The sequence below is a fragment of the Myxocyprinus asiaticus genome, chromosome 8 (assembly GCF_019703515.2).
Source record: "Myxocyprinus asiaticus isolate MX2 ecotype Aquarium Trade chromosome 8, UBuf_Myxa_2, whole genome shotgun sequence".
Classification (NCBI taxonomy): domain Eukaryota; kingdom Metazoa; phylum Chordata; class Actinopteri; order Cypriniformes; family Catostomidae; genus Myxocyprinus; species Myxocyprinus asiaticus.
In genome coordinates, this window is record NC_059351.1 from 51,372,935 (window position 1) to 51,390,255 (window position 17,321).

The window sequence follows — 17,321 nt, forward strand, 5'->3', positions numbered from 1 at the left end:
AAAGATGGCCGTCGAGTGGACTTTACTTTTAAAACTAAGATCTTAATAAGGGTTTTAAAATGAGCAACTGTTTTTTTTTTTTTTTTACAATTTCTATTCTAGTGTCTATATCAATTCTAACAATGCGCAAATCTAAAAGTGTATGGGTAAAGGTACAATACAGTACATTTGTATTTTTTTTTATTTTATTGAGTATTATTTTGATTTGAGGAAAAGGCTAGGCTTTTCACCTGTAGTACCTCTAATTGAACTCTCTCCTTTTCTAGATCATTTTACTAAAAACTGCTGCCTTGCAAACACTGGTATTTTCTTCAAGGCATGAAACTCTAGTATTAACATTCATTTTATGAGTGCATTATCTGTTCAATCTGACATTAAAGAAAAGTTCAAAACACTTTTTTTTTTAAACAATGAAAGCAACGAATTTATTGTTTCATAGAGTAGGCAAGTTGAAGTTTCCAGAAAACTTCTCAACACAGCAAAAAGAAAGAGTGATTAAAAAGGGGAAAGAAACTTCACACACATAATGGTACCATGAAAGCCAGATTGCTCATAACGTAAGCCAAGCTACAAACGTGCACGCTTCTGTGTGGTGGTTTGGTTTGTGTGTAAAGTCACATTTTTATCTAGTTTACTGCTCAGATCAGCTCCGAGTTTAATCCATATCAAATGAAAGCAGGGAAAAATTAGAGAAAAAAAAAAAGAATATCCATATCAAAAAGGTCAATTTTAGGAAATGTAATTCTTAAAAACAAAAGATAAACAGAGGAGCCAGCTTAAAAAGCTAGAAAATGTCTCTTGACGGTGGTTTAGTTATTCCGGCAAGTATCCACTTCCTTTTCGCGACAAAAATAAACTACTTCTAAATTCACTCTTTCTGCTTGCTGTACTTTCACCTGTCATTAGTTTGGTTTGCCCATCAATCTGGACCATCTTGAGCAATCCAATGGGCACCATTTCACTAAACACAAGCAGAAATGTTTTAAACCATTCATAAAAATCGTACTTAAATTGGCACGTTGTATTCAATGGCACAATTTACGTACGATTGGATTTATGAACGATTTACACAAATTATTTCTGCTTGCGTTTAATGAATTAGGCCCAATTGATCTTATTCACAAAATGTGTCTAAATCATGCATAAAGCCATTTTATGTAAATTGTGACATTTAATTCAATGTGAAAATGTACATACGTATGGATTTATGAATGATTTATACACATGTGTGTGTAAATGTCTACTCAACATGTCTAACTGTTGTATTTTTGTCTTGTCTCTGTATCTCAAATAAACTTTATGCTGGTCTCACACACTCATACACACACACAATCTGAAAACTGTGACTGGCTTCCTCTCTGTAGCCGTCTGGCTTCCACTGATGCACAAATAACCGGGTGGTAAGATACACACTCGTGCTCTCTCTCTCACACAGCTCAGATCAGTCCAGAAACTCTTCTGTGAACAGACTGATGGTGTGATGTGTCACTGATATCCAGTTACTGACTGATCAATGTTGGCTGTAAGAGACAGAACAGGGAACAGTGGCTACAGTATGTAAAGTATCTCTCATTGTGTTCTAGATCTCTCCTGACTCTCTCTCCTCTGAACTGGAGCGCTGCTCTCTCTCCAGCGAGACGGACCTCTCTCGCTCTCTCATTTGGCTCATGTCGGGGGTGGAGGGGGATATCTCTCTCTCCATCTCCCTCCGTCCGTTATCTCTCCATCTCTCTTCTGGTGCGTTCTCCCTCCATCTCTCCTGAGGCAGAGAAGGCTCTTGATCTCTGGTGTGTGAAGACCTGAAAGACGAGTGAAACTGAGAATGAGTGTCTGTGCGGAGAGGAAAGATGCATTTCCCCCCTAAATTCTATGTAGTGATACTATTTATTTAATTTAAAATTATATATATATATATATATAAAATTACACTGTACATATATATTTTTTATTAATTTAAATTTACAGTAATAGTGAATGCTTATCTCTCAAGTGGAGAGATTAGTCAAGAAGGAATATTATAAAATGTATTTTTTTTTTTTTTTTGTAATTAAATACATTTATAATTACCATTTTAATTTATAATATTTTTTATTTATTCAGGCCCAAACGTTAAAATAAATTACCAAAAATAATATTTATTTTTATAAGAATTCTCTCTCTCTCTCTTTATATATATGAAAAAAACAAATTATTTTAATTATTTAAGTGAATTATTTTTCTGTTATCTAAAATGTGTGTAAAGACCTTAAAAAAAAGAAAAAGCATGAGTGAATGAACTCATGTGAGATGAGTCAGAGAAGTAATTTTTTTATTTTATTATTTAGTATTTTTTTATTTGATCTGGTCCAAATGTTAAAACACAAAATTATTTAAAATAATATATTTGTTTTATAACTTTTAAACAAAAATAAAAAAATAAAAACAATAATTAAAAAGAACAATAACAGTGAATTATTTTTCAGTTTTATCTAAAATACATGTAAAGATCTAAAGAAAAGGACCTAAAAGAGCACAATTGAATGTGAAGTGATTACGCAGAGAAGGAACTTTATAATATTTATTAAATAGTAATTAAATAGATTTGATTAACATTTTAATATTTTATTTTTTTAATTTTTATTAGATTTTTTAAGCTAAATTTTTTTTCTTTATAAATGTATAATAAAAAAGTACACACACATGTATATAAATGATACATTTAAAAAAATATATATTTTTTTTCAATAATTTAACAGTAACAGTGATTTATTTTCATTTGATCTAAAATGTGTGTAAAAGACCTGAAAGAGCACGACTGAATGCTCATCTCTCATGTGAAGGAATTTCATTATACATGTTTTTTTCTCTAATTAAATCATTTAATATGTCATTTTTGTTTCATTTGATATGGCTATAACATGTGAATGAATGAGCCATGTTTGAAGCTGTCCAAAAAACACACACACAAACGCACACACACGCGCACACGCAAACCTTCTACAAATCTGACGTCAATGTGCAAAATTGACTGCAAACCGCCGACAGTTTTGCTAATGAAATACATTACTTGGATATTGATTTGTTTGTGATTCATATTATAAATGTTATGTTGCTGTGGCCGCCATTACAACTCTTTCACCAAGTTAAGAGCAAACCCCACTTAACCAAGGGCTCTCGTGGTTTACTACTTTAATATGAAGAGTAAATAAATAGCAGATCTCAAATCAAACTGAAGTTGTTGCGGTACCTCTTCCTTTTGCTCCTGTGTGAGTGAGAGCGAGAGCGATGCCGATCTTTGTGTCTGTGTTTCCTCTCTCTCTCCCTCTCTCCATCCTCGCGGTGTCGACGAGAGCGATGAGACGATGAGCTGCCTACATCCCTGAGACAGACAGACAGAGAGACACTCAGCAGGCATGTACCCATATGTCAGTGATACACATGTTAGATATAAAGATGATGCTCACCGATAGCGGTCACCACTTCTAGATCTTGACCTAAGAAACAAGAGAAGAGAAACGTACAGGATAAGAGGATAAAATAATGTGATGAGACCACATATACATATATACGTTAATTGAATATTTTCAATATTTTCTCAATTTTGTGACAAATGAAAAAGCTCCATCATGAAAACTGCAACGATGTGAATGGGCTTTAAGTTTCAGTCCAGTAAGTTTTCTAAAGGCTGTGCTGCTGGCTAGTTTCACGACAAATGTAAGGGTTATGAAGAGAGAAATTATATGATTCACTTCTGTGAATGAATGGTTAAAAACTGCCGCTTCATTGAATTAGCTCCAAACTCTGATACAACGAGTAGCTCATCACTCTAAATTGTTCATAGAAGTCTGTTTCAATGAAAAATAAATGTAGGTAAATATTGTGGTTTATTACCATGTACATATGATTATTAAATATCTTTGTGTTCATGGGAAAACATGCCTTGACCAACGAGATTTTTACTGTGTTTTAGTTCCTGCATTAAAAATGTTAAATCTACTTCTCAACAATGGCTGTTAGATCCAAATTAGCTGCTCTGAAATGGGTCAAAATTAAACTTTTGACCCCTTATAGAGCAAATCCCTCATTAGACTTCAACTCTGAACAGAAGTGGGTGAATGAATGATTATAAAATACAATAACTGACCTCCTGCGTTCTCTCTCTCTCTCCCTCTCTCTCTCTCTTTCTCTCTCGCGCTCTCTCTCCCTCTCTCTTTCTCTCTCTCTCTCCATCTCCCACTCTCTTGCTCCCTCCTCTTCTTTGTCCCGTTCCTCTCTTCTTTTCATCCGCATGCGCTCCTGTTTCTCCGTCACGGCTTTCTGGAAATCAATGCAGTCCAACAGTGAGAAGCCGAATGAGAGAGGGCTGAAGGTGTTCATGTGTTATGCATGTATGCTGGGATCATCTTACCCTCAGTTTTTCAAGTTTTTCACGGATTTCGATGAAACCTAGATGCAATTTCCCCCCGAAGTGGTCTGCTAGGCGGCGGTCGTTGTCGTGGAGACCGAGGTAGGCGGAGCAAACCTCACACACGCGCAGCTTCTGCTGCTGGAAGCTGGAGGCAGGCATAGAGTTGCGGTAGATGTCCTACACACAGTGTTCAGGTGATTTAATATACATATAGTATACATATTTAATATACATGTATATTGTATACTTTAAAATTCTATATTCAGTTTTTTCTTTTAATAAATTTGCAGTTATCAAAAATCTGGTTTTTGCTTTGTCATTATGGGGTATGGAGAGCAGATTGGTGTGAAAAAAATTAATAAAAACCTTTTAGTATAAGGCTGCAATATAAAATTTGAAAAAAAAAAAATGAAGCGGTCTGAATACTTTATGAATGCACTGTTCATATAAAATCAATGTAAAAAAATTTGTTTTTATTAAATAGTCATATATACATATTTATATACTATATAATGTTATATAGTTATATAAATAGAATTAACATATAAATGTAATGATTATATTTAGATGTATATTAAATATGTACATTACAATTATATTACATACAGTATATAAATACTTATATACAGTATACACAAATAAAAATTATATATATATATATATATATACACACACACACACACAGCTAAAGTCAGAAGTTTACATACACCTTAGCCAAATACATTTAAACTCAGTTTTTCACAATTCCTGACATTTAATTGTAGAAAACATTCCCTGTCTTAGGTCAGTTAGGATCACTATTTTAAGAATGTGAAATGTCAGAATAATAGTAGAGAGAATGATTTATTTCAGCTTTTATTTCTTTCATCACATTCCCAGTGGGTCAGAAGTTTACATACACTTTGTTAGTATTTGGTAGCATTGTCTTTAAATTGTTTAACTTGGGTCAAACATTTTGGGTATCCTTCCACAAGCTTCTCACAATAAGATGCTGGAATTTTGTCCCATTCCTCCAGACAGAACTGGTGTAACTGAGTCAGGTTTGTAGGCCTCCTTGCTCGCACATGCTTTTTCAGTTCTGCCCACAAATTTTCTATCAGATTGTGGTCAGGACTTTGTGATGGCCACTCCAATATCTTGACTTTGTTGACCTTAAGCCATTTTGCCACAACTTTGGAGGTATGCTTGGGGTCATTGTCCATTTGGAAGACCCATTTTCGACTGAGCTTTAACTTCCTGGCTGATGTCTTGAGATGTTGCTTCAATATATCCACATAATTTTCCTTCCTCATGATGTCATCTATTTTGTGAAGTGCACCAGTCCCTCCTGCAGCAAATCACCCCCACAACATGATGCTGCCACCCCCATGCTTCACGGTTGGGATGGTGTTCTTCAGCTTGCAAGCCTCACTCTTTTTCCTCCAAACATAATGAAGGTCATTATGGCCAAACAGTTCAATTTTTGTTTCATCAGACCAGAGGACATTTCTCCAAAAAGTAAGATCTTTGTCCCCATGTGCACTTGCAAACTGTAGTCTGGCTTTTTTATGGTGGTTTTGGAGCAGTGGCTTCTTCCTTGCTGAGCAGCCTTTCATGTTATGTCGATATAGGACTTGTTTTACTGTGGATATAGATACTTGTCTACCTGTTTCCTCCAGCATCTTCACAAGGTTCTTTGCTGTTGTTCTGGGATTAATTTGCACTTTTCGCACCAAACTACGTTCATCTCTAGGAGACAGAATGCGTCTCATTCCTGAGCGGTATGATGGCTGTGTGGTCCCATGGTGTTTATACTTGCGTACTATTGTTTGTACAGATGAATGTGGTACCTTCAGGCATTTGGAAATTGCTCCCAAGGATGAACCAGACTTGTGGAGGTCCACAATTTGTTTTTCTGAGGTCTTGGCTAATTTTTTTGATTTTCCCATAATGTCAAGTAAAGAGGCACAGAGTTTGAAGGTAGGTCTTAAAATACATCCACAGGTACACCTCCAATTCAGTACACCTCCTATCAGAAGCTAACTGGCTGTCTAAAGGCTTGACATCATTTTCTGGAATTTTCCAAGCTGCTTAAAGGCACAGGTAACTTAGTGTATGTAAACTTCTGACCCACTGGAATTGTGATATAGTCAATTAAAAGTGAAACAATCAGTCTGTAAACAATTGTTGGAAACATTACTCGTGTCATAAACAAAGTAGATGTCCTAAATGACTTGCCAAAACTATAGTTTGCTTATATTAAATCTGTGGAGTGGTTAAAAAATTAGTTTTAATGACTTCAACTTTATATAGTTATATATGAATATAATAATTAATATATAAATATAATAATTACATGTATATGTATATTAAATATGTACATTACAATTATATTATATATAGTATATAAATACTTATATAAAGGCTGGTGGAGAGCATGCCAAGACGCATGAAAACCGTGATTGAAAATCAGGGTTATTCCACCAAATATTGATTTCTGAACTCTTCCTAAGTTAAACATTAGTATTGTGTTGTTTATAAATGAATATGAACTTGTTTTCTTCACATTATTCGAGGTCTGAAAACAGCATCTTTTTTGTTACTTTTGACCAGTTGTCATTTTCTGCAAATAAATGCTCTAAATAACAGTAATTTTATTTTGAATTTGGAAATGTTGTCAGTACTTTATAGAATTAAACAAAAATGTTCATTTTACTCAAAAACATACCTACAAATAGTAAATCCAGAGAAACTGATAATTTGAAGTGGTCTATTAATTTTTTCTAGAGCTGTGTGTGTGTGTGTGTGTGTGTGTGTGTGTGTGTGTGTATATATATATATATATATATATATATATATATTAATATAATTATTAATATATATGATAATTACATTTATATGTATATTAAATATGTACATTATATTTATATCGTATGTAATAGTATATTATACAGTATGTAAACAAAAATATATATGTATCTATGATTTATATATATATAATTATGTTATATATACTGTATATATAAATATATTTTAAATTATATATACAGTATATATATATATATATATATATAGTTACAGGACTGCTGGTCTGTGGAAACCCTGGCCTCTGTGACCTCACACTGACCTCTGCCTCTCTCTTTAGGATGCGTGTTTTCTCCACCTTCTCCAGCACCTGTTGAGCCTCCTCAACATTCCCCTCTCCACCCAACTGCTCCGCACGCGCCAGTAGCTTCCCGATCTCCTCGTTCAGCTCGTGCACACGCTCTGCCTGCAAAAAACACACACAGGCTCGGCTTAGCCAATCAAAGCCTTAAAGGTACAGTATCAAAAAATTAAGGGTAAAAGAGGAGGAAAATGTTCATGTAAAATTGTTTGTGAAGCAAGACCCTTCCACTAACATTAAAAGGATATGGCGACTTATGTGTGCTGAAGGGTGCCGACTGACTGAATTTGCCTACTTGCTACTTTCTGGAAAGCAGGTGTGTGAAACTTCACTGTGAAAATAATCTATAACTGAATCTTGTGTTGCAGAGAAGTAAGCGAGTGACAGTGGTGCAGGTGTCCCCCCACAGATATAACTGATGAGAGATTGGAGGATCTTTACCTTTGCAGCGACCTCAGCGCTGATCTCTTCCTGCGTTTCAGCCAGTCGTTTTTTGGCCAGTTCTGTTCTTCTGTCGCAATCTGCGATGAAAGACTGCAGATGCTCCACAGCCTGAGAAGACAGTCAGCCACGATCAAAACATGCATGGTGCGATTCAATATTTCTGCATAGAAAACTAGCATTGTCAAGCAATTATTCATTGAGATACAGGTCTGACCTCAGATCCAATCTTGCCTTTCACCTCCTATCAATCTCTATTACATTGGCAGGATTGAACCGATTCTAGATCAGCAGTCTGACATGCGGATCGTGAAGCGTTCATACTCACATCTAGTTCAAAGAAATACTCCTGCTGTTTAGCGGCGATCTCGTAGTCTGCCCTCAGAGCGAGATCATGAATTTTAACACACTCCCCCAAATCCATGCGCTGCACAAACACAAACACGAACTGGATTAGAGACATCAGGCATCATTTTCTCATCATGTGACTGAAATAACAGAGGTAATAAATATCATATACTGCTGCAATAATCAAACAATTTTGGCAGTTAAGTAATAACCAAAGAGATGATTGTGTGAACTTTTACACACAGTATTTAAGAGCGTTTATATACACACTTACAGTTCCAGACAGAATGTCATTTGGACAGGATTCCAGCAGATGACTCTTACAAACACGCTCGTCTGTAAATTTGATCCTCTGTCTCATTGTGTCTCCTGAGAGGAACAGAATCAAAGTTATACCAAACTAATAACGATTATCATGAAGTCAGATCAAATCACGATTCTCACCATGTCAACCAAATTACAGGAATTATGATTCTCAAAACAATTAATGAGAATCCTAATTCTTATCAAGTTGTAAGTGACAACCAAATCATGAGAAACTTCAAATAACAATTCTTCAAGGAATATTCCTGCTCAGTCGACAGCATTTGTGGCATAATACAGATTACAACAAAAATATATTTTGACTCGCCCCTCCTTTTCTTAAAACGTAAAAAGCACAAATCTGTGTTATACTGAGGCACTTACATTGGAGGTGAAAGGGGGCCAATCCGTAAACATTAAAATACTCACAAGATGTAAACATGACTTTGCGGTTTATTGTGCAACCTTCGGGACATTTTTGTCTTTTTTATTTTTGTTTCTTCTATCATTTTGGCTGTGTTAATGCCAACAGCATAAATTTTGATATTTCAACCTTAGTTCCTATAATACATCTATAATACACTGTGTACACAAAATAGTTACACTCAGGACCTTCAGGACAAAAATGTTCCCATTAAAACCCATTAAAACTGCAATATTTGATCCCAGTGCCATTAAAGCATCAAATCATGAATTCTGTGATATTATGCTTTCATTCTGGAGCCCTGGCTTCAAAATTGACATTTTTAATATTTTCCACCAGCACCAGATGGTGCCATTTTTCTCATGTTTAGCCTATGGAGCAAATACAAGCTTTTCCCCTATTTTCAGTTTGCTGTGTTATAGAGCACTGCAGGTCAACTGAATAAATGATGCAGCTAAAATTGTGTGGGTGTGTTGGTATGGATGTCAGAGTGTGTTTTGAGAAATGTGTGTAAAAATCAACAGAAGCACTATGTAAACAAACTGCCATTTAAAGGGTTAAAATCCTGAAATTGAATGAATATTTGGTAGTTATCATCAGGACTGATGTCAGTGGAAGTTGAAAATAATATTAATATATAATATTATTATGATAGTTTTTTTGACGTGGACATTTCTGTCATCAAAAGGACCTCTGAGTAACTTTTTTAAATTGATGCACAAGGGTTAACCTTTTCTGTATACATTTATATCCGGTTTTACGCTACAACGACTGTAAAAATATGATTTAAACAACTTTACAGCTCAAATAATACACAAGTTTTAACCAAAGAATAAATGTAAGTGTTTTTGTAAAAGTTTAAGCTTCACATTTTTGCCTTTAAACCCTCCAAAAATTGGCCCCCATTCACTTCCTTTGTAAAAAAATCATCATCACTGATTCAGTCATTGTAACAGTTTACTCCAGACTGAATAAAACAGTACGTTTAGTTTCGATTTGATGAGAATGAAACAGAATGAAATAAAAACGCTCACCATCTCTACTGGTGCCCATGAGCTGATCCAGCATGGCTCTCATCTGGGCCTGAGCCGACATCTTTCACCGTTTATCCCTCTGAATCTGTGTGATTTTATCTGAATTATCCGTTTAACTGTTAACTGACTCCTCATGCAGCAGGCCTCAATGAACAAAAACCCTTCTGTAACTTAACTTAAACACTGTCAACTAACACCACGCACACGCCTGTCACTTAAAATCACCGGAGTGTGGAGTTTACAGTTGAAATCACGCTGAAATCAGTGAAATCTGCCATCAGTTTTGAGTCTGAACTCAGTCTCGTGGGTTAGCAGCTGCGGCTAACTCCCCCTCAGCGCCTCTCAATCGCCTCATATGCGCTTATTGATCAGTCCTAACGCTGCTTTATCAATCCGCAGATTAATATTCTGTGTGAGGATCCATATTAGCAAATGTTTGACAGTGTTTATTTATTGTTTTGATGTCTTTTTTTGTCCTCTCGGATTCGGACTTCCGACCCGCGCGCAGATACGCGGCCTCGAGGAAGTAATGCACAGAGCGAGCGCTGATTGGGTGAGCGGTAAGTGACGTCATGACGGCGGCGATGCTGCGTGCGCAGGTGGGTGACGTCAGGCCGTTTTCTGACAAACTCATACGCGGTTTTCATCCTCAGATTCCATGTTGAAAATGCGCTTTTGCCAAGATGCACATCTAAACATATATATATATATATATGTGTGTGTGTGTGTGTGTGTGTGCTTTCTCAGGTGCTTTTTGTAAAAGAGATATTAGTTAATAGAAAAAGATGGTTGCAGGTACTTTCTCTCACCATTATTTGAAGATTTTAAATATGGAATGAAAACAGTATAAAAATCGTTTATTGAAAATCTATAATTGTTAAAAATTGAGGCTAGTGTTGGCAAAATAATTCACTTATTAATATGTGGTGATATTTTTATTTATTTTTTTTTTTAAATCACACCCACTCTTTATAATATATATATATATATATATATATATATTTTTTTTTGTTGTTGTTCGATTTGGCTGTAAAAATCTAAATACAGAAAATAATAAAAAAAAGCCAATAAACACAAAAAAATATTTTTAAGATATACACATTTGAATTTCATAACAAACTTTAGCAAAATTAAATTAAATAAAAAAGAGTTTTAGTAATTTATTTTTGTTAAAGATTACACAATTAAATTTAATGGAAATTTGTTAAGAAACTTAAAAGACGTAAATCTTAAAAATAGGCTTAAATTTTTTTGGAGTGTATTTTATACAAAAAGTATGGCTAATATTTTTTTGTAATTATTAACTATTAATAATTATTACTACTAATAAAATTATATTTTAATTACCTTAGCTAATTATTAGTTTAATAATTAAAAAATTAGTTTTTTTTCTTCAGTGGTTTGATTATTATTAATTAATATCATGACAATTTATGATATTAGCCAACATTTTGGTTATTTGATTTCCTGACACAAAATTATTAGATATTTAAAACAACATCCTGATTTAAACAATTTCACAAATGGTAAAAACAAGGAACGAAACTTTAAGTTGTTTTAGGAATGAAACATGATAATATCAGTATTAAAGACAGCATGTAATTAAGTACTTTTAAATTCAAATGCTTTAATAAGGACATCACTGGACCCTTTCTAGATCCCCTTCAATTTGCTTATTGAGCAAACAGGTCTGTGGATGATGCAGTCAACATGGGATTGCATCATATCCTGCAACATCTGGACAGACCAGGGACAAATGCAAGGATCCTTTTTGTGGACTTCAGTTCGGCTTTCAACACCATCATCCCAGCTATACTCCAGACTAAATTACACCAACTCTCTGTTCCCATGTCTATCTGTCAGTGGATTACAAGCTTTCTGATGGACAGGCAGCAGCTTGTGATACAGGGGAAATTCACTTCCAGCACCTGTACAATCAGCATTGGTGCCCCCTAGGGATGTGTGCTCTCCCCACTACTCTTCTCCCTCTACACCAAAGACTGCATCGCTAAGGACCCCTCTGTCAAGTTCCTGAAGTTTGCAAACGACACCACTGTCATCGGCCTCATCCGAGATGACGATGAGTCTGTATAAAGAAGGGAGGTTAAACAGCTGGCCTTCTGGTGCAGTCAAAACAACCTTGAGCTGAACATGCTCAAAACAGTGGAGATGATTGTGGACTTTAGGAGGAACACCCCAACACTGTCCCCCCTCACCATTCTAAACAGCACTGTGGCAAAAGTGGAGTCATTCAGGTTCCTGGGCACTACCATCTCACAGGACCTGAAGTGGGAGACCCACATTGACTCCATTGTGAAGAACGCCCAGCAGAGGTTGTACTTCCTTCGCCAGCTGAGGAAATTCAACCTGCCACAGGCGCTGCTGATACAGTTCTACTCAGCAGTCATTGAGTCAGTCCTCTGCACTTCAATAACTGTCTGGTTTGGTTCAGCTACAAAATCGGATATCAGAAGACTACAAAGGACAGTTCGGACTGCTGAGAGGATCATTGGTTGCTCCCTGCCCCCCCTTCAAGAACTGTGCACTTCCAGAATGAGGAAAAAGGCTGGAAAAATCACTCTGGACCCCACTCACCCTGCCCACTACCTTTTTGAACTGTTGCCTTCTAGCCGATGCTTCAGAGCTCTGAGCACCAGAACCATCGGGCACAAGAACTGTTTTTTCCCTCAGGCTATCCATCTCATGAACAGTTAAAACTGTCCCATTGAGCAATAATTAATGTGCAATACACAGCTTAGTCTGTTTATATTTATCCAACACATCCAACCTCTTCTGCCATTACATTCCCTCGCTTCTGTATATAATAGATTTGTATTTGTACATAGGTAGATATATATATATATATATATATATATATATATATATATATATATATATACAGTATATATTTTTTGTCATAGTGTATTTCTATATATACTTTCTATTCATTTTTAATTTTTATTCTATTTTTATTTTAATCTCTGTCTTGTTGTTGTATTGTTTGTGCATTGGAAGCTTCTGTCACCAAGACAAATTCCTTTGCCAAAATACACCTTGATGATCCTCAAAGCATTTGGAAGAATGTTCTGTGGACTGATGAGTCAAAAGTGGAACTGTTTGGAAGACAGAGGTCCTGTTACATCTGGTATAAATCAAACACAGAATTCCACAAGAAGAAAATAAAACATACAGTCAAGCATGGTGGTGGTAGTGTGATGGTGTGGGGATGCTTTGCTGCTTCAGGGCGACTTGCAACAATTGAGGGAAGCATGAATTCTGCTCTCGACCAGAAAATCCTGAAGGGCAACATCCGGTCATCAGTCTGTGTATTGAAGCTCAAGTGCAACTGGATTATTCAGCAAGACAGTGATCCAAAGCATAGGAGTAAGTCCACCTCTGAATGGCTCAAAAGAAGCTAAATTAAAGTTTTGGGGTGGCCTAGTCAATGTCCTGACTTGAACCCAATTGAGATGCTGTGGCATGCTCAAAAACCCTCCAATGTGGCTGAACTAAAGCAGTTCTGCAAAGAAGAGAGGGCCACAATTCCCCTACAGCGTTGTGAAAGACTGATCTCCAGTTATCGGAAGCGTTTACTTGCAGTTGTTGCTGCTAAAGGTGTCACAACCAGCTATTAAGTTTAAGGGGGCAGTTAGTTTTTCACATGTGTGATATAGGTCTTGGATAACTTTTTTGCTTCAATAAAAAAAACATATATATTTGAAAACCGTATTTTGCGTTTACTCAGGTTGCCTTAGTTTTGTTAAATCTCGTTTGAAGATTAAAAAGTTTGTATGAAAAATAGAAGAAATAAGGCACTGTAGGTGAGAAACAGATTAATATTTTAGTCCTTTTTTACTTTAAAATGTCCTCCCTGCTCAGTCAATCTCCACTTTAACATTCTTCTTCTTTTGTTTTTGGTGACTCACATTCTTGGTGCATATCGCCCCCTACTGGGCAGGGAGAAGAATTTCTAGCAAAAAAATGACTTAAATATTGATCTTTGTCTCACCTACACCTGTCATATCACTTCTGGAGATACAGATTAAAACACTGGAGTCTTATGGATTACTTTTATGCTGCCTTTATGCGCTTTTTGGAGTGTCAAAATCTTGGCACCCATTCACTTGCATTGTCTGGACCTGCAGAGCTGAAATATTCTTCTAAAAATCTTCATGTGTGTTCAGCAGATGAAAGAAAGTCATACACATCTGGGATGGCATGAGGGTGAGTAAATGATGAGAGAATTTTCATTTTTGGGTGAACTATCCCTTTAAGTTGACTAACACATTCAAATTTCAATTCAACAAACGTATTTTTGTATAATGCACTTACATAAAGTTATTATTACAAAATACATCAGTTAGAATTACTTAAAAGTTTGCCAACAGTCACATTCAGTTTCAAAAACTTCATTTCATAAGTAAATGTGACTTATCAATTTGAGTCAGAACCACTCAAGTTTTTTAAATCAGATTAACATTTAGAGAAATTATGAGTTCATCTGGCTCAAAGTATTTTATTTAGTAATGCTTTATAGAGTTTACAGTGCAGAAACAACACAATTATCAGCTAGGTATAAGCATTTAAAAGTAAAGATCAGAAACACAACAGTTTTTGTTCTCTCTGTTTATTATACCCATGTGGAAGAGACATCTCTTAATTTATGCATGTTGTATAATATATTCATATGTATAAAAAAAAAACATCCAGTCTAATAGTTTCTCCAACTATTTCCACAGAATACAAAATGAAACCCAGTTGTGATTATCAATTAGAATAACGAGAACAAACAGAAACACAAAGAGGGCCACTCAGACTGACAGTCACCTTCTCGTTTTGGCACCAGATGTTGGGGTGAAATTCACCTCACCACACTAAAGCACATGGAAAAGACAGAAGCCAGTTTACTGGTCTGAAACAGTTTTATTCAACTCATGCAACCAACTGCATTTAGATCGTCTGGTGTTAGCATAGCATTTTCTGAGAGGTGCAAGCTTTTTCCATCAGAATAATTTCTAGTCGATAATCTACTGTATGAATATATAGGAGCTTTGGCACATCAGTTCACTGCAATGTGGCGACTTCACAGCTTCCACGAGAGTCATGCAATGCACATGAAGCATTCAAAAGTCACATTTTGAAATACTTTTCTAGAATTGGTCCTAAAAGCAGATTTTAATTTCAAACTAGATTAGATTGAATTAGTTCATCGAGTCATTTCAAGGTGGCACGTCATGTCTTTAGAGGGCCTCAATGAAAACTTTTAAACAACAGTTTCATCACCAAGAATCACAATTCATGAATATACAGTATATAGATATACATAAAACAAATCAACCTCTCACAGTCAAAAAATAAGTCAACATGATGTGAAATCGAACCAAACCTCGTACCTTCAGTACACTACAAATCTGCACACGGACGACCTATTATGATGCTACATTTTCCTTAAAATGACTCTTCCATATTCATAGTTTCGGTCCTAAAATCAAAACAATAAAAAAAATAAAAAAAGTTGTCTAGCTGTATGTGACATAAATGGAATAATAATAAAAAAAAAAACATATATATATATATATTTTTTTTTGTTGTGATGACACATTTACAGCTGCTCAAAGTGTTTTGATGCTACATTTTCTTCCCCTAAGACGACGACATCATAAAAACAAATGTGTCCATTGAAAACCATGTGCGATCCAAAGCTATCATATCTAACTTGACGTGACGAAAAATGGGGCGCTTTTATGAGACACTGATAAGTGGAGAAAATGAGAAATAATATGATCTTGTTGCTATGGTTTTGTCATAGAGCCGTGAGCGTCGGCACAGCTCTTAGAGTGGACATTACTCCGTCTCAATCAGCCAATCAGCCATCAGTGGGCGGGGTGTTTTCGCTGGTCTTGTAAGGAAGTGAGGATTTTCCGAACTGCCTCGTTACATTCAGTAACTCAGAGCAGAAGCCCTGACCACCTCACAGCACTGATCCTATCCAAGATCAGTCACATGTACTCTCTTTTTAAGCTGCACACCCAGGCTTAGCTGTGGTTTTGTGAGTGCGTGATTGTGTTTGTGGTGGTGTGTAAACAGAACTATAAAATCACAATAAAAACAAAGTGGAAGTTCTAGAGGAGGAGTTCTCTTTTGAGGTATTGTCTAATATCTAGCTCCATAGCACCATTTCCCAACGCTGTGAACAAATACAACTACCTAGATAAAGATTTACTGTAAATTTAAATCACTGACTGGTTATTTTTCCTTTAAAGGTAGATCAACAGTTCTGGTCAAAATGACTTTCTTCTTATCAACACACTGCATTTACTTGCGAAAGTTAATCTCATGAAACAAACAACATGTCTGGATCACATTTCACCCCAAAATCAAAAGAAAGAAACGAGTACATGTAGAAAATTCTCTTAAAACCGAAATACCTTTTCAATCATTACTTTTATGTGAAAAAAAATAAAATAATAATGTATATAATTTAAATTAGTGTTCATCCATCATTGATGTATTTTTTTTTGTATTGCATTTAATTTGAAGTATTTATGCATCATGCTAGTATTTGTTGCACGACATTTAATTTAAGCTGAATTAAATAAAAACAGTTTTGCAGTAAATAGCATTTTTTAAAGGTCAAGAAAGTAGTCACAATGCAATACATCTTAACTGTTTTAAATATAACTGGTTATACTTTATATAAAGTTGTATTAGTTAGCATTAGTAAATGTAATAGTATCATAAATTAACAATGAATAATATTTTTCACAGCATTTATTAATTTTGGTTAATGTTTATGGTAAAACTTACAATAAGGTTCCATTAGTTAACATGAACTAAGAACAACACTTTTACAGCATTTATAATCTTAAATGTTATTTTTAACATATACTAATAATTTGTATTTGTTAACATTAGTTAATGCACTATAAACTAACAAGAACTAATAATGAACAATTGTATTTTTATAAACTACTATTAACAAAGATTAATAAATGTAAAAACACATTGTTAATTGTTAAATTTACCTACCGCGTTTACTATTATTAACGAATGGTAAAGTGTTACCATGTTATAATAATGAAATACAATTGTTGGTTCATATTGCATGAAATAATGTCCATGCATATAACTTTTCATTATCAAAATAAGAATATGTTAACCAAGATTTATACATGCCGTAAAAGTTTCAATGTTAACCTTCTTGTAAAGTATTGCCACATAATTTATTTTCTTTTTATC

At 35.0% G+C, this 17,321-nt stretch overlaps 1 protein-coding gene across 1 annotated transcript; it reads right to left on the reverse strand.

Annotated features, from left to right (window-relative positions):
* Positions 1–426: 426 nt before the first annotated feature.
* On the reverse strand, positions 427–10,611 carry zgc:158803 (LUC7 domain-containing protein). The gene is made up of 10 exons (XM_051704104.1): positions 10,083–10,611; positions 8,596–8,690; positions 8,302–8,400; positions 7,974–8,084; positions 7,494–7,637; positions 4,388–4,564; positions 4,124–4,296; positions 3,444–3,473; positions 3,227–3,358; positions 427–1,799 (listed from the first exon to the last, which is right to left on the reverse strand). Exons 1-10 carry the CDS (start codon positions 10,141–10,143, stop codon positions 1,580–1,582), a joined length of 1,242 nt encoding a protein of 413 aa, XP_051560064.1. The 5' UTR covers positions 10,144–10,611; the 3' UTR covers positions 427–1,579.
* Between the last annotated feature and the right edge of the window lie 6,710 nt (positions 10,612–17,321).